General features: G+C 57.0%; 1 protein-coding gene across 1 annotated transcript; it reads right to left on the bottom strand.

Annotated features, from left to right (window-relative positions):
* Positions 1 to 2,362: 2,362 nt before the first annotated feature.
* On the bottom strand, positions 2,363 to 17,035 carry NT5C1A (5'-nucleotidase, cytosolic IA). The gene is made up of 6 exons (XM_084872685.1): positions 16,545 to 17,035; positions 9,280 to 9,447; positions 8,736 to 8,865; positions 6,643 to 6,765; positions 4,245 to 4,429; positions 2,363 to 2,764 (listed from the first exon to the last, which is right to left on the bottom strand). Exons 1-6 carry the CDS (start codon positions 16,692 to 16,694, stop codon positions 2,399 to 2,401), a joined length of 1,122 nt encoding a protein of 373 aa, XP_084728811.1. The 5' UTR covers positions 16,695 to 17,035; the 3' UTR covers positions 2,363 to 2,398.
* Positions 17,036 to 17,725: the final 690 nt, after the last annotated feature.

Genomic DNA, 17,725 nt, shown 5'->3' with positions numbered 1-17,725 from the left:
CCAGCCTCGGGAAGCGCTCTCTCCGGCCTGAGACGCTCATGTCTGGTGGCACTAATAGAATTTGGACCTGACTGTCTCTCTCTGCCCAGGGCTTGTCTACGTCTATTAATGGTGGCTCCAGTGAAACCCAGGCTTTGACTGCACCTTATCTTTCTGCTTCCTGACAGGCCCAGAAGAATCACTGGTGTGTATGGTTAGGTCCTGGGGGCAGGACTTCTTGGCTCCCAGAATGCCTGGGGTTTATCTTAATTAGGTGACATCTGGTGCTGTCTTCACATGTCCACCCTGGTCACGCAGCCTAGTGCCTGCTGGGGCCCTGGAGGCTCAAACAAGGGGGAGATTCTGATCTGGGAGGGGGGGTGGGGAGCAGATGTTTCTGTGGTTCAGCCAAGATCAAAGGTGACTTGGGTTGAGCTCTCCGACCTTCTTCCCTCTTAGATCTCACGGTATCTCTGGCTGGGCTTGGGGTCTGGGTAGAGGAAGAAGCTCAAAACCAAACGCTCTGCCCTGAGGCCTCCTCTGTTGCCCAAAAGATCCCGACTGGATGGGAACGGACTCGTGCAAAGACATTGTCATCCCCGCCCTTCCCCTGAGAAGGCGGTCAGTGCGGGGCCTCTGCCCTGGCACTCGGCACAGCCCGGCCCTTCCCCCACTGGACCAGCCTCTAGGAGCTCAGAGCAAAGGCTCGGCCGAGCACTTCAATTCTGGCCCAAACTGTTGCTCCAACGCAGAACCCCCTGTGTGTGCTCACTCTTTCCTCCTTCCTGGCGACCCTTCTGCAGCGACTGCCCTGCCCCGCATCGCCCAGAGCCTGTGCCCGTTCAGACCGCGAGCTGGGCCCTCAAAGGGACAAAGGCCAGGCCCCCGATGGCTCTCCACTCCTCCCTCCTGCCCCCACGAGTGCTCCGGCTCTCACACACGCACCTCCCGGCTCCTGCCCGGCTGCCGATACCTTCGGCTTTCTCCACAGAGTGCTGCTCACAGCGAGCCAGGCAACCAGCACCCCCTCCCCTTCGTCTGCTCACACCTCTGGGCCTTCCTGAGGGGCCTGCCGTTGGTGCCACCACAAAGGAGGGGGCTGTCAGTAGGCAGTGAGGATTCTACCCCGAAAGTGGTGACGGAGGGGCTGGCTGCAGGGGCTCCTGCAAGGACGGAGGTTCACAGGTGTACCGCAGGGGGCGTCCCTCCCCCAGCATCCCAGGGACGGGAGCTGCTCGCCTCCACGCCATTCCCACAGCTGGGAATCTTCCTCTCTCACCGGTACTGCTGCAGACCAGGCCACCCCGCCCAGCCCACACCACCCCCGCCTGGACAGCCTCCCCTTCGGCCCCTGAGCGCTCTTCCCCTCGGCCCACAGCAGTAAACCCCAGTACTCCGCTGCTTTCCCCACTGGCAGGGCTGCTTGGCGACACAGCAGGATACAATAGACGAGGGAGAGAGGGTTGAGGTGAAGAGGTTGGCAGGCGGGAACAACTGAGCTTTGGCTAAGAGCAAAAGCCAAGGAAGCAGTGGGCAGGCTGCTACCAAAGTGGCTCCCCAGGAAGTGCCCGCAGTGCCCCCTGGTGGCTACACTAGAGTTTGCATGCAGGTTTAATTCACTCCCTCATTCCTTTCCCAGACGGGGCAGGCCTGGCAGCTGACCCCGAAGACTCAGATGAGAGGTTTCCAAATGAGTAAACGTAGAGGTCGGGTTGCTGCAGATGACTGTGCGTTTTGCCCGGTTGACAAAGGCCTCCGGGCTGAGGAGCCAATGGGGGCTGACCTCCCACTTACACCCTGCTAACCTGTGTCCCCCCGCGTGGTGTGGCCAGCCCAGAGGAAGGGCCTTCTTTCCATAAATCATTCCGTAGCCTGCGCAGAGGGGCCGGGTAGGCCAGTGGCAGCCCTGGCACCGAATGCTTCCTTTGAAGAGGGGAACCTTACAACGCCAAGCTCTATAGCTAAAGGCGGGTTTGGAAACCACCTCAAAGACGGGGACACGGAGCCCCAGGAAAGGGGGGGACTCGCTCTAAGCTAATGCGGGGATCGAGCGTAGAGGCCAGATCTCTTCGCCCTCAAAGCAGTGCTCTGGGCACGCCCCCCCCACCTGGATTTCACCCCGAAGCCCTTGTGAGGCGTCCTGGCTCCTCGGACCCTCCATCCGCAGTCCCACCAACTCCCCCTGACGTCCAGCCACGGCCTGCCTTTCCTAGCCGGCATCATGGCACAGTGCTGGCCCCACAGGAGGCTGGTGAGATGCCGGCCCACCCTGCATGGTTGCGTACCAGCGCCTCACTCCCAGGGATGAGGGTAGACATGCAGCAAGGCAGTGCGGTGGGGCGAGAAGGGTCCAGGGGAGGGTGGCAGGGCGGGCGCTGTGCCTGGAGCACTCGGGGGGGTCGGTGAGGCTGGGGCGCAGCTACTGTGCAGCTGGGGCCTGCTTGGCAGGCGCCGTCCGCCGGGGAGCCTGTGCCACGCCGTAAGGCACGTGGGCGGCCACGGTGCCCATCTCCTGGGCCCCGGCCACGTGGAACATCTGGTCGTCGAAGTAGATGTGCGGGCGGATCTTCTCCAGGAGGGGGCCCTTGGGCGCGCCCGCGAGGAACAGGGCTTCGTCTGTCTCCAGGCCCCAGCTGCGCAGGGTCTTGAGGGCCCGGGCCCCGGAGCTGGCTGCGCTGCGGGCCGTCACCAGGTAGGTGCGGATCGGGCACTCCAGCCGCAGGCCCTTGGAGTAGAACTTCTTCTGCAGCCGCCCCAGGGCCTCCAGAAAGCCCTTGAGGGGTCCCTGCAGGAAGAAAGCAAGGGGAGACTGTGAGCTCACCCCTCTCCCAGACAGGCGCCCCCTCTCCCGCGGGGGCGGGACAGCTTCCCAAGGTCCCCACAGCTCTCCGTCCTGCCCGCTCTGCCTGCTCAGGTCACTCACTGCGCACCGATGGGGCCGCAGGTACCCATGGCCGTGTGGGTACCTGTACCGCTGTGATTGGGGGTGTCTGTGTCAGAAACGTGTGCCAGGAGACCCGTTCCTGCGTCTGCCCTTCTCTGTGCCCCTTGGGTGCATGGGCGTCTGGCCTACAGCTTCGTAGTAGGACCTTCTGTGCTCACCAGCAGGGAGGATATTAAAAATATGTAGTAGCTGCCACAGCCAGGGCAGCCTCCAGGCAGAACGGAGCCCGGCTGCAAACAACGCGGACAGACAGACCGACGTGCAGCTGGCTCAGGGCGCCCCGCTCTGTGTCTCCAGGGTCAGGGAGAGGATGTGCCCTCTGCACTGCCAGGAGCGGTGATGAGGACGGCGACTAAAGAGCCAGAGGGTGGCAAAGAAGAAAAGCACAACAGCAGCTGGAAGTGAGGAGAGGGGGGCTGCCAGTCTTGGGGACCCCTCGCCTCCCGGGAGGCTGGAGCGAGCCGCGGTCTGTCGGCTCTGCCTGCCACTCGGCGGGAAGACTGTCCTGCCCTGACCCCCAGGGTTCCGGGGGGAACTCGTGAGAATGGAAGCGGCGTGAATGTCCAGGGCCCACGGCGGAAGCCTGCGGAGCGGCTGGAGGCAGGGGCGCCGGGATGATGTGGGTTTTTGTTAAAAGTACAAACAGGAGCTCCCAGGAGGACAGGAGAAACCCCACAGCTCCGGCCCCAAGGAATTCCAACCAGGCTCCAGGGCCCCTTCTGCTCTCGGGGAGACACCTGAGCAGTCAGACAGCGGTGAGGGTCCCTGAGCCCATAACCAAGGGATGGAGGGCAGGAGGTGGTTAGGGCTGGGGTGGCCCAACGCAGATCTCCCTGGCCCAGTCCAGCTGTTCCTTTCCTCCAGTGAGGGGCGTAGGGGAGCCTGCTCCGAGGGGCGGGAGGACCTCAGAGAGGGAGTGAGGGCTCCAGAGGGAGGAGGGCGGAGTCAGAGGGAGAGGTGGGGCTTTCCGGTGTGATGGGGCCTTTGGAGGGGGGATGGAGACCTCAGAGAGGGGACGGGGACTTCCAGAAGGGGCTGAAAACCTCAGCTACGAGCAGCTAAGGAGAGGTAGGGGCTTCCGAGAGGGGCTCGGAGAGAGGGCGGGGGCTTCAGAGGGAGGATGGGACTGCCGTGAGGGGGACAGGGGTTCAGTGGAGGCGCAGGAGCTCACTGAGGGGCGCCAGGGCGCAGGGGAGAGGGATGAAGGCTGGAGGCTGGGTGAGGGGACCTGGCTGGGTTCTGGGCCAAGCTCAGCGTCCGGTTCCAGCCGAGGGCAGGTTCTGAGGGGCCCCTGAGGGGCTCTGGGGAGTGTGTGGAGCACCTGGGCCAGGGGTTTGTTCTCATGGGCCTTCTCGTGCTCGAAGAACCTGTCCAGCCCGTGGGCCTTGACAATGCGCTCCGACTCGTCCGAGAAGAGCACAGCGTCCCCGTCGAAGGCCACGCGCAGCTGGCTCTGGGACACAGCCACGTCCCTGCTGGGGCTGAAGATGGTGGCGGCTGCGATCCCTGGGCAGAGAGAGGCAAAGGTTGTCTACCTTCACCCTGGCAAGAGGGGCCCCCTGACGCCTGCCTCGGCTGCCGGGGGCCAGGGGAGGGCTAGCTCGGGCTATTCTTTAAAATAGATAGATAGATAGATTTCAGAGAGGAAGGGAGAGGGACAGAGATAGAAACATCAATGATGAGAGGGAGTCACCAATCAGCTGCCTCCTGCACGCCCCCTACTGGGGATGGAGCCTGTAACCCAGGCATGTGCCCTGACCAGAATCGAACCTGGGACCCTTCAGTCTGCAGGTGGATGCTTTATCCACGAGCCTAACCAGCTAGGGCAGCTCGGCCGATTCTCGCCCCACCTGCCTCTCCCAGGACTCGGAGCAAAGCTAATGCACATTCAGAACACTTAACAGCTGGCCAATGAGAATGGATGGCGGCCTTTGCTCTGAGGGCCCTGGCCCGAGGTTCCCTTTAGTTGCTGCTTTGTGGGAAGGTCTGGGGGAGTCCCAGGAAGCAGGGTGGGGCACGAGAGGACTCGGGACAAAAGCCTTTTATCAATCAGTGTGGAGGGATGGCAATGCTTTATTATCCAGTAAGGTCATGCTGGTATGGACCATCGGAATGTCCTGGCTGGAAGGGAGGGTCCCCCAGGATTGATATCCTTCCCGGAGGTATTCCCAGCCCCTAATATAGACCTACAGGGGGGCTGGGAAAGGGCCCTGCCCCTGGCTTGGCCTCGCTCTCTTGCTGTTAATTCCGGCAAAGCCTCTCACCTGCTCTGAGCCAAGGTAAAATGAGGGTTTCAGCTCTGCCTGGGGCTGAGATCCCCGGCTGCCTCTGGGGTGGAGTCGGGGTGGGCACCCCCCCAGTCTTCTGCCACAAGGGCACCCAGGTATGCCTCTTCTTGGTCAATCAGGGTCCCTTGAAGCAACGTGGGTGGCCACTAGAGGCAGCAATAATTCCAGTGACTGTGGCACACTCTCTGCAACCCCGGGCCTCTCCAGAGGTCAAGGGTGCCTGTGGGAAACCCAGGCTAGAGCTACGCTGCACAAGAGAGCCAGTGCTGGAGGCTGGAGACCTGGTCAGCAGCTCAGCCCTTTCCTTCTTCTTCATCTCTCCCAAGGCCACTCGGCCCTGCTCTTCCGGAGTCTGGGATCACAGGGCGGGGCTTAGGCAGACATTTGGGAGAGGTGAGCAGTGTCAACTTTGCTGGCCTGAGGACGTTATTTGTAGGACCAGGCCCCGGGCAGCAGGCCAGGCACCTTCTCAGCTCTGCCAACGATGGAGCCAAGATGAACCCGAACCACCTGGCTCTGGGCAGGGCCTGCCCCTGCCACCCCTTGCTCTCCAGCCTGAGCTCAAATTGCAGACATATAGAGGCACACGTGCAGGCCAGCGCCAAGGCCCCGAGCAGAGGGGTGGCATCGTGTAGGGAAATAGCGTCTGGCTCGTGGTTAAAGATAGCCTGCCAGAGGCCCAAGCAGCTCAGAGAGGAGGCATGGGGAGAGAGAGGCCACGCTTCCAGGCAGGAGACAGCATGCCGCAGAAGAGCGAACACACCGCTGACTGATAACCCTTCCACCGGTGCTGAGCCTGAGGAGCCCTCTCAGGAGAGGGGGCCTGTCCACCTGTTTTCTTCTGTGTGCAATAGGAACACACACCCTGTTGGAGGACCACGGCTGGGTCTACCACCCACAACTGACCCCTGAGAGAGACAAGGGCAATTTTCTGTGTCCGTACTTGTGGCCGGGCCTCCTAACCTCACCTCCGCTGCTGGAATGCTGGCCACTTCCCAGACCCCACTCATTGCCCACGCTGGACTGGATACTTATCTTTCTCCCCATTGGCCCAGACAGGGACAGAAGCTGCCCATGGTCACACCGGAATCTGAACTCCTACTGACCTGGAGGATGCCTAGAAGGGAGTAGCTTTCTGGGCTGAAAGGAGGGTTTCCATGGAAACAGAAGCCTGGGTGATGGTGATGAGTAAAAGCATCCTTAAGATGGCAGGGCAGGGAGTGGGAGAGTGGATTAGATGGGCAATAATGAATAGGGGGGGGGGGGGCTTGTTCTCAGATTTATTGGACAGGTCATAGGAATTAGGAAAGGCACCCCTCTTCCAGTTACCATGGCAACCACTAGCACCTGCTCAGAGCTTTGGGACCAGGCCTCTCCTTCTGGGACCCCTTTGCCAGACTCCCCATATTCTCCCTCCCTAGTTTGACTCACCTTGATCAATGGCTTCTCGAACTTTTTCTGCATCAGCTGACAAGTAGAGGTTGGTGTGATAGGCCTTGAGGTAGCAGATGGGGCTGTTCCCTCCTGTCATGCAGAACCTCTCGATGAACAGGTCTGGGGAAGAGGCAGAGAATACTCTGGTGATGCCTGGGTCAACCCTTAGGGCCTCAGAGTGGTCCCTCCATCTCCAATAGACTCCATCTTGGTTCTGAGTGATGGTGGGACAGTGGGGTGGCCCTCTGAGTGATTTTAGTTCAGGAGCCCCCCTCTCTAAGCCCCTCCCTCCTTCATCCATGAAATGAGGATGATCACCTCTGGAGCAATTGCCTGGCTCACAGTAACATCCTCTTGTCCGGGAGTCACAGTACTACACAAGGTGGATCCCTAGCCAGGAGGGGGGCTCTCTTGGCCATAGCTGATTGGATAGAAACAGACACATGATCCAAGCCGAGCCAATCAGATTCTCTCACAGCCTGGGCTGATAGTCACCTAGTACCCATGCCTGCACAGGTTGTAAAATATTTGCTGGTTGGTCTGAGCCCATTGAGTTAGCAGAACACTACCCCACCCCTCGTGCAGAGCAATCACAGTGAAGGGGTGATGTCAGGCACAGCAGGGATTCTTCTGGAAGGGCTCTGGCACTGTAGGTGCTGTCTATACTCCGTGAATACATCACAGGTGGTTAACTTTTGTTGTTGTCGTCAACCCTTGCCCAAGGATATTTTCCCACTGATTTTTTAGAGAGTGGAAGAGAGAGGGAAAGGCAGAGAAACATCCATGGTAACACATCAGTTGGTTGCCTCCTGCACAGGATCAGGGCCTGGGCCGGGGAGGAGCCTGCAACCAAGGTACATACCCTTGACCGAAATCGACCTGGGACCCTTTGGTCCGCAGGCCAACACTCTATCCGCCGAGCAAAACCGGCTAGGCCTATGGTGGTTAAATATTTTGAAGATCATTCCTGCTCCCAGAAATTTGAAATTAGGATTTAAAAATGCCAAGTGGTCTGGCTGGTGTGGCTCAGTTGGTTGGGTATCGTCCCATGCCCTGAAAGGTTCCCGGTTTGATTCCCGGTTGGGCACATGCCTGGTTGCAGGCTCGATCCCTGGTGGGAGTGTGTAGGAGGCAATTGATTGATATTGCAATCTCACATTGATGTTTCTCTTTCTCTCTAAAAAAAAAAAAAATTAAAAAAAAATAATCTTTTTAAAAATGCCAACTGGACTCTCTTGGTTTCCTAAAACAAGGACTTGTAAACTTATAAATTTTGGCCATGTTCAGGAAAAGCAGAGAAGCCTCGTTTGGGGAGAGAAAGAGATAGGAGAGGGGAAAAAAGAAGAAGAAAGTAAAGAAGCAGCCTTGCTGAGAGAAGCTGATAAGGGCTCATGTGGCCCAGAGAGTGAAGGAGCCCAAGAGAGATTTCCAGTTCTCGGATGCAGGCCTTTCTGGTCCAATTTACTTCTTGTCCCGTGGTCCTAAGAGACACTGCTTTAACCCAATAAACATTCTTTTCAACTTAAACAATCTGAGGAGGGTCAATTGCTTTCCATTAAGAATCAGAGGGGCGTGGGTGTGGGCTGGAAGGGGTCAATGGGGGGAGAGGGGGACATCTGTAATACTTTCAACAATGAAGATTGTTTAAGAAGAATTTTAATTAAGCCCCATTCTCTCTGAGGACTGCGTTTCTCCCAGCAGCCTTGTGAGGCCTGTTAGCCCCACTGCAGAGAGAGAAACTGAGGCTTGGGGGCAGCAGCGCCCTGCCAGATCACATGGGGAGTGGGGCCCGGGCGGTGGTATGCTGGAGCTTATATTGGCTTGCAAGAACTGGATGTTAAACATCCTGGGATTTTTTTTTTTTTTTTAGCCAGTTAGATTGTTCAACTGCTGGTAGCTGGAAATAAGTCCTAGTAAGTGGGGATGTTTATATCCTGAAAATGGCAAAGCTACATTTCTTTTGAAAGAGCCAATTTACCAGTACACCACTGGGTCTGGGGTCCTAGTTGGTATACCCTTACCCTGCAGAGGTGTGGCCCCATCCCCAGGTGTCTGCAGGGGCGTCCCATGGCCAGACCCCTCGTGCTTACCATAGTGGTTGATGCTGTTGATGAGACGGACACCCACTTGAGCGTGGTTGTTGGTTACCAGGACGATGTCAAAGATGTCCTCGCTGTCGGGGTACAGGTCCCGCAGCTGCTTGTTCACCGCCTCCAGAGCCTGGACGGGAGAGGGGGGCCTCCAGCTTAGACCCCCAGGCATTAGCTGGAGCTGGTAGCCAGGGTTGGGGAGGACGATGGGAGAGGAGAGCGGAGGTCAGGGGCCAGAGTTTGTGTGAGATCAGTGGGCACGGACTCTCTCCGCCTAGTCCCGGCCGTTGTGACTATTGCTCAGGGCTGCCTCGCTGGAAGCTGAGCTCCCAGCCCGTGCTCCACTCACCAAGATGGCTCACTACCTGGCGTGGGGCTGCAGGAGCCCAGAGTACGGGGTGGCCTCTTCCCACGATGGCTTTGTCCCTAGCCAAGCCGTGCTCCTGTGGGGTGGCATCCCCCCACAGGGTCCTTTCTCTTTGCTCAAACACCCGCGCAAGTGCTTTTTGCTAACACCCGCCTCCAGGAGCGGCCCGCCGCTCACCTTCACGAAGGGGAAGGCCGGCCCGGGGCTGAACGGCTCGTTCTCGTGTTGCAGCTGGTAGCGCACGTACTCCTCCACGCCCTGCTCCATGTAGATCCGCTGCTCCTCGTCCATGCGGAACAGGGCGCGGGAGGACACGGCGATGGTGACTGCGTTCTGAGGCTTGGGCTGCAGAGGAGCAGGAGAAGGGCCATCACTTCACTTCCCTGAGGTGGGTCTCCTGGGCCAGCCCCTCTGAGTTCTGGGGCGGGGAGGAGAAGGCCAGGCCCAGCCTCTGCTAGGAGGCTTGGTATTGGGCATGGGCAGGGGCAGACCTAGGAGAGGACCTCCTCTGTGAAGGACCCAGCGGGGGACTGAGCGAGATGAAGGCACCCCACCAAGAAGCAGGGACATGCCCTTGGGGAGTCTGCAATCTAGCCGGCCACCTGGACACCACAGATGAATGAATACAGTGTATGGAGCCAGAGTACGGCCAAGATGGTCTTCAGATATTTTCCATTATAAAATGAGAGCTACATGCCCTCAGGAGAAAATGGTACTTAGAAACATGACGACCACAGAAGAACATTTATCTCCAGCCCAGATCTTCCTCCAGCTCCAGACTCATGTATCTAACTGTCCAGGCTGACTAACCAGACACTCAGACTCAACATGCCCAAAGCTGAATTCCCACTACGGTCTCCACCCCTAAACCTGGACTCCTCCCTTCTTCCTCATCTCACTGCTGAGCACCACCATGCACTCATCACCTCAACCAGAAGCCCACAATTCAATGCCAGTCTTCCCTCTTCCTCAACTCCCTTTCCCCGCCAACAGCCCCACTAGAATCCATCCACCTTTGTCTTCCCCACCATAGTCCAGTCCATCAATATCTCTCATCTCCTCCAATCTGTCATCCATATGGTCGTCATGGGATTTTTCTCAAGTTCAGATCTGATCAAGTCCCCCTCCCCTTCAGCGGTGCCCACTTTTCTCAGACTCCAGTTCTTAGCTTTTGGTATGGAGAAGGCAGCTCTTCATGACAGACCCCTACCTCGCTCTCCACGCTCACCTTCCCATGGCCCCGCTCGGCTCAGGCTGAACTTCCTCGAGTGTGAGCACACCTTCCATGCTTTCTCTGACCCTTGGCCCTTCCTCATCCACTCTTTCCCCGACTCTCCACCCAGCTAACTTCTACCAACCTTTGGGTCTCAAACGATGTGTCACCTCTAGGAAGCCTTCCTTCACCCTTAGTCATGGGTTTGCCACCTCTTCTATTTCCTTTTTCTTCCCTTTTTTTCTACTTCCTTTTAGTAACATTTAACAATAAATTGTAATTGCTTATTTCTACTTCTAGACAAAGCTCTAGAGAGGAAGTAGGAACAATGCCTAAGTCTGAGGGAAGAGGAACTAGTGACTATCTTGTTCATTTATTGTGTTTCTAGTGCTTGGAACTGTGCCTAGCACATAGTAGGTGCCCAGTAAATGTTTAATGCTTCTAAACTTTTAAACTTTTAAATAATAACATATTTTGTTGGGAAACATTATTTGCCATGACAAAATTTAACATGAACCAGAAACTTCGGTTCAATGCCCTAGTCAGTTCAGCTTGCTCGATATAGTAGGTACTCAGAGAACATTTTTTTGATTGATGCCTATTTGGTGAAGATTTGCTGGTTCTTTATGCCAGGCACCTGGGCTCTGCCTGGGGGTGGTCCTGGTACAGACTTGGCTGCTGTCCTCAGAGCTCACAGGCTGGAAGGAGAGGAAGTCAGGTAAACAGAGATGCAAAAGGGATCGAAATGAGTGACAGAATACAGGTGAAAAGCAAAGCACTGATGACAAGTTCACAGGAAGTTGTCATGGGAGAGGAGGAGGAGTGTGAAGTAAGAAGAGGTGAGCACACACAAGGTGGTGCGTCCCCAAAGGGGAGCAGAGCCCAGGACACAGGGGTCTGAGTCCAGGTGAGCCCAGAAGAGTAGAAAGGTGCTAGACCAGAGGGCCTCCTCTCAGAGCCGCAGGAGGATCTCAGAACTCCTTCACCGTCTCCGGCAGAGTGGAGCCAGGGGCCTGCCATCAGCAGCAGCCGGGCCCTTTACAATCCCTGGGGATCCGGATGTGGGTTCCCAAGGGGCTCACAGACACCAGGAGTCCCACTACATCTCTGTGACCTGAGCATGATTCCCACTCTACGCCTGAGGGGCTCAAGTTGGGGGCAAGATTCATAAAGGGACCTGGTGCCTGATCAGCGTGACTCAGTGGTTGAACGCTGACGTATGAACAAGGAGGTCATGGTTTAATTCCCAATCAAGGAATTATATGCCTGGTTTGCAGGTTCAATCCCCAGTAGGGGGCATGCAGGAGACAGCTGATCAATGTTTCTCTTTTTTTCTTTTTTCTTTTATTTTTTGCTATTAAAAATATATATATTTTATTGATTTTTGCACAGAGAGGAAGGGAGAGGGATAGAGAGTTAGAAACATCGGTGAGAGAGAAACATTGATCAGCCTCCCCCTGCACAGCTCCTACTGGGGATGTGCCTGCAACCAAGGTACATGCCCTTGACCATAATGGAATCTGGGGCCTTTCAATCATAGACTGATACTCCATCCACTGAGCCAAACAAGTTAGGGCCAATGTTTCTCTTCCATCATTGATGTTTCTATCTCTTCCTCCCTCTCTGAAACCAATAAAAATTTTATATTTTAAAAAAATAAAAATGAATAAAGGGACCTTGCTTTCTGGCCTGCTCCTGCTAGCCCTGCAGGTCATGCACTGGCTCCGCTGCTTCTCTCTGGAGTCAAGCCTGGGTTTCAATCAGTTGACAACATTGGGTGATTACCATGTGACAGGCACTGGTGCTGGGGACATGGCAGAAAACAAGACAGGTGTGATCTCTGCCCCCATGGAGTTTATGGCCTGTTCGTGCCATCCTTCAAAAGAGCACCGTCCAATAGAACATTCTGTGACAATAGAAATTGCCAGAGCTGTCCTTGTGGCTGTGGAGTAACTTGGGGAAAAAATGATAGAGGGATGGCCAGGGATGGTAAGAGTGGGGATGAGGGAGCTGGGAGACCCACTCTCATAAGCCAAGGAAGCCTGATGGCTTACTGCCCCGGGGACAGGGCCCATCATCCCTTCAAGGACAGAGAATCAGCTGCCCTCCCAGCCCCCCAGGCAGGTTCCCAGGCCAGCCACTCCAGCCCAGGCAGCCAGCCAAGGTCTCACTCTTCACTCTCTATCCCACAGTCCCTGCCAGGCTGCCATGTTCTGGGTCCCCTCTGGCTGACCTGCCCAGACCCCACCCCATCCCACTTGAGCAACTGCAAGAAAACTCTCCCAGCTGCCTTGACTCTATGAGTCTCCACTTTTTTCTTTTAAATATGGGGAAAGAGCCCTGGCTGGCGTGGCTCAGTGGAAAGAGCATCGGCTTGGGGACTGATGGGACCTGGGTTTGATTTCGGTCAAGGGCATATGACTGGGTTTCAGGGTCGGTCCCCAGTGGGGAGTGTGTTCAGGAGGCAGCTGATCAATGATTCTCTCTCATCATTGACGTTTCTATCTCTCTCTCCCTCTCCCTTCTCTTAAATCAATAAAAATAAATTTAAAAAATATATATAGGGAAAGAGGCTCAGAGAGGGACAGAAATTTACTCTAGGTCACACAGCAAAGTCAACACAGTGGTGGGTAAGATCCCAAGTCTCTGGCCTCTGTCCACACAGCAGTACTCCCCATAGGCCCCTCCTCAATAACTCCCAGAAGACCCCAACCCCTGCCACTTCAGCCTGGGACATGTCCCACACACAGCACTTTCCTTCCCAGGTTTGGAAGAAATGGTGAGGGGCACAGAGCTCTCACAGCGAGGACTCTAAGGGCAGAATGGAGGTTCCAAGGGCAGGACCCTGCCTCCCCACTCAGCCTGCTCTGACGCAGGGCCAAGCGGGCAGAAGTGCTGCAGGAAACCGGGATCCGGCTGAAGAGATGAGCAGCCCAGGCTCCCTGCTGGGAGAGATGAGGACTCCAGGTGGCGTTGGCGGAACAGGTGAAAGGAGTTGTGCAGAGCTGGGGAGGAGCGAGCAGTAGAGACCCTCCTGCACCTAGCCGCAGAGGGAGGCCACCTGTCATGTGCTGTCAGGTGACCCTCCAGAAGTCAGAAGGAAGTCCGGATTCCGAATTGGGTGGGCTAGAAAGACCCTTACCCTAGACCAGAACTCAGCCTGAGAGCACTGGCCTCCAGGGAGCCAGGGTCCTGCCAGCTCTCTCTGTCTTCCCCCAGGGCTTGGGGCCAGGCTGGTGTCCCCCCACTGGCTTGGGGGTGGGATGGACGAGGGGTGGGGGGATAATGGAGGGCAGTCCAACGCCACTCAGCCTGTCTGAGGAGCTCTCATTTGGCTGATATAATTCTGCCTGTTGGGACCAAGATAGGAACATGGCCAAAAGCTGTTATTTCTAGAAGGACTTAGAAGGAGAAGGGCTGCTGGAGGAGAGACAGATAGGTCTGCAATGAGGAAGTCCTCTGACCCCATGAGGTGAGGGATCTCAGGGCTTAAATACGTCACTTAGGCCCTTGGGAATGAGAAGGACACGCCTGATGGGGTGCATGAGGCCTAAAGCCCCCAATATAGCTTGTGGGAGGAGAGGCTATGGCAGGAAGGAGTAGGGGCCAGGAAGCCACCAGGCAGCTTGTCTCTCAGAACTGTGAGGGTCAGAGGCTCACAGAGAGGTCATGACTGGCAGCTGGGCCTGAGTTCCCTGGGTCCTTGCTGCTTGGGGAGGAAATAAGTTTGTGAGCTCCACTCACCACCCTAATCCCCATGTCCATCCCCTTCTCTCCATCCCCAGGCCATGGCAGCTTGCTCCTCAGACAGGGACCAGCCTCCTTACTGGTATGCCTGCAGCCAGACGCACTCCCTTCAATCTATTCACCACTGCCCAGGGTGATCTTTCTAAAGTGATAATGGAACCAAATTAATCCCTTGCAAAAAAAAAAAAAAAAAAAAATCCCGCATAATTCCATAATAATTTTATGGTTTTTTAAAAAATATATTTTTTATTGATTTCAGAGAGGAAAGGAAAGGAAGAGAGAGAGAAACATCAATGATGAGAGAATCACTGATTGGCTGCTTTCTGCACGCCCTCTTCTGGGAATTGAACCCACAACCAGGGCATGTGGCCTTGACCAAAATTGAACCTGGAACCCTTCAGTCTGCAGGCCGGCACTCTATCCACTCAGACAAAGAAGCTAGGGCTGGTTTTCATGGATTTTGAAAAAGTAGGTTGATCTTTTATTCAAATGAACTCTTGGGGGAAACCCCAATATGTAAACAGATATTACCATATCATATTGGTATACATTTGTCGTACAAATTCAAATATGTTACATGTACAGAAAGTATTTATTATATCGTCAACCAATACATTATAATCACACAGTTGTCTGGGTGATGACAAATTTGAAACTGGGAGTTAGGATGCCAGTGCAGACTTAAGCTCCATCATCCAGTCAATTTGTTTCTGCATTGGCTGCTTTTTTACAGTATTGAGAAAGCCCCAATTCACACCAATAAGTGGTTGCAAATGCCTTGCTTTGTTTTAAACTACAAGCCTCAAGAGACTCAGCAATAATTGTCGGCAATCTCAAGATACTCTTCTATTAAACAGATCTCAGGGAAAACTTTATTCTGCGGTTTGCTTTTAAAAAAAAATCAATCCGCAGCATAAATTAATACGTTGGTGGTCTCCAAGGCGGGAAAACGTCCACAAAACACATTTGAGGGAGTTGACTTTTATTATACCTTTTAAACGGTTTAAAACATACTTGGAAGAAGAAGGAAACATTAATTGGATTCACGGGGCTCATGGAACCTGGTTTTAAAACCCCTAACCTCACCCAGCCGGCATGGCTCGGTGCTTGAGAGTCAACCTATGAACCAGGAGGTCATGGTTCAATTCCTGGTCAGGGCGTATGCCTGGTTGCAGGCTCGATCCCCAGTGTGGGGCGTACAGGAGGCAGCCAACCAATGATTCTCTCTCATCACTGATGTTTGATAGATTGCTCCCTCTTCCTTCCTCTCTGAAATCAATTTAAATTATATTAATTAATTAAACCCCTAACTTCACTGAATAAGGTCCCGGCTCCTTCACATGGTACTCAAGGCCCTCCATGGGCCTCTGGCATCCCTCCAACTTCTCCCGAAGATCCTGCCTTCTCCCACTCAGTTGCCATCTGCCTGCCTTTTGCCCATCCTGTTTCTCTCTCTGCGTGGCAAAACCACTTTAAGATGAGCGCAAAGGCCACTTCTGCAAAGCCTGCCTTAGTGGGCAGTCACTCCTCCCTGCACCCACTGCACTGGCAGGTCTTTCACCCGAGCACTCACCACCTGCAGGGTCCCCCTCAGGGCAGTGAGGGCGCCTGAGGCAGGGTCAGCCTCCCTCACCTCTCAGCCGCCCGGTTGCTCAGGGGGCCTGGCCGGTGCTGCAGGAAGGACATGACTGTTGACAGGGGGGCCTCCTGGGGGAGGGTCTTTGGGAGGAAGTAGCGGGACACACTAAGGTGAGGCTGGAGCTCTGTTTTGGAGGATGTTCTGAGCCAGCCTCAGTGCTGATGTCTGGAAAGCGGGAACTAGCCAGGCCCGGGGGCCAACCAGGGCATCAGGACTTGTGGGACTGGAAGAGGACCTCTCCCCTCTACGTGCGCCCCGGAGGGCTGAGACCACCACGGAGGAGGTAGCAGGGGTGTGATGCCCACTGCGAAGGGAGCTGAGTGCAGAGCCCAGAGTCCATGCCCAGAACCAGGGGCGCAGAGGCCTGGGCGCACCCTCAGGACGCGGGGAGCACAGCGCCCTGAGCCAGACCCCAAAGTGCATAGGCTCGAGCCCAAAGCCCAGTACCCGGATGGCAGAAACCCGAGCACACAGCCGGGAGGAGGCGGATTCCAGATCGGGTTTCTGCGGTCGGTCCGGGTGGCTTCCGCGGGCTCCACCGACCGACCGGCTTGGCCACCAGCGCTGCCCGTGCGCCCCGGTAGGGGCTGGCCCCGGGGCCGGAGCTGGGCCCCACAGGCTGCATGGGGGAGGGGGTCCTGGCGGGGAACCCGAGCCCGGGGGGGAAACACGGAGCAGAGCTCCCAAAATAAACCCGCGCCCGCGCCAGCTCCGGGCGCGCTCCGGGGCTCGGGAGCCGCGCTCCCTCCCGGAGCTGCGCCACGGGTCCCGCTGCGGGCGGCCTCCGACCCCTCCCCGTGACCTTCCCCTCCCGCCCGCCCGGGGCACCGGGCCCGCGGTTACCGATTTGGGCTTCTTCTTGGGCGTGAGGTTCCCGCAGAAAGTGTTGGCTTCCTCCCAGCGCGTGGCCGTGGCCGCGGCGCTCTCGGCCCCCAGCCCGGGCTCGCGCGGCTCCCAGGGCTCCCGGGGCTCCCGGGGCTCCCCGGCGTCCATCTCCGGCCGCGACCCCGCGGGGCCCGGGCGGGCGGCGGAGGCGCGGGGCTCGCGGGGCTGAGCGGCGGGCGCGGGGAGGCAGCGGGCGGCGGGCGGGGAGGGCGCGCGAGGCGGCCGGAGGGCGGGGTGGGGGCGGGGGTGCCAGCCTCGCCCTCTCGGTGGCCCGCGCGTCCCCGCGGTCTGGGCGTGCGGATCCGAGGGCAGCTGGGCGGACCGCCCTCCCCGGCCGCCCCTCTCCCGGGGCGGATGGGGTGCGGGTGGGGGGCTGGCCCCCCCGGCTCTCAGGGGAAGGGGGCTTGCGGATTGGGGATGGGGGAGCCAGGGGAGGCCTGACAACTTATTTCCCAGGATGATGGGTCCCAAAGGAAAAAAAAAAAAAAGGAAAAGAAAGAAAAGCTAGCTGTCCCCCGCCCCCAAGCTAACCCTGTCTCCCCCTCCGTGGCAAGGACCCCGGGGCCCCCTGAGCGGCGCCCCCTTCCCTCGAACCCTAGTCCGTTCCGCGGGGAGCGGGGAGGCAGTGGGTGCACAGCTCCGTCTGGCCGGGCGCACGGGGCAGACCCAGCCCGGCAGCTCTTCCCCATGGGGCAGAAGGGACCGGGCTCTCTGCCTGCGGGGGCCCAGATCTGAGACTCCCAGGGATTCTCTCTCAAGACCCGAGTTCTTGCTGGGCCCTCAATCGCCAGCAGGGGGCGCGCACTCCCAGGCCCCACCTACCCAGCGTGGGTTGATTAGTGAAGGGCTATGAAGGGGCTGGATGGAGGGTGGGTGGAAGACGTTGGAAGGTGTTGGAATCAAAGAATCCTGAAACGCCATCCTGGAGTTTCACGGTGAGCCTAGACGTGTGCGCAGGTGGGTGGAAGCAGCAGGAAAAAATACTGGTGTGGCCTGGAGGGTGTCTGCCTGGGACGGGGTACAGAATGGAGGGACCTGGACAGACTCTGCCATCCTGGGAGGAGCTAACCAAGCTCTGTGTGGCAGGAAAGGGGGAAATGATAGCAACACAAAGTTTTAGGCTCAGGGAGGTATGTGTT

This window comes from Pipistrellus hanaki (assembly GCF_964339955.1).
Source record: "Pipistrellus hanaki genome assembly, chromosome: 2".
Taxonomy (NCBI): Eukaryota; Metazoa; Chordata; class Mammalia; order Chiroptera; family Vespertilionidae; genus Pipistrellus; species Pipistrellus hanaki.
Note: the sequence above shows the minus strand (reverse complement) of the source record. Positions and strands in the feature narration are given on the sequence as shown.

Excerpts from the sequence above, each read along its gene's own strand:
- NT5C1A (XM_084872685.1), bottom strand. The coding sequence starts at position 16,694 with ATGGACGCCGGGGAGCCCCGGGAGCCCCGGGAGCCCTGGGAGCCGCGC. Across the intron at positions 4,430-6,642 it reads TCGAGAAGCCATTGATCAAG|GGATCGCAGCCGCCACCATC; the intron begins GTGAGTCAAACT and ends CTCTCTGCCCAG. Across the intron at positions 2,765-4,244 it reads AGAACAAACCCCTGGCCCAG|GGACCCCTCAAGGGCTTTCT; the intron begins GTGCTCCACACA and ends TTCTTCCTGCAG.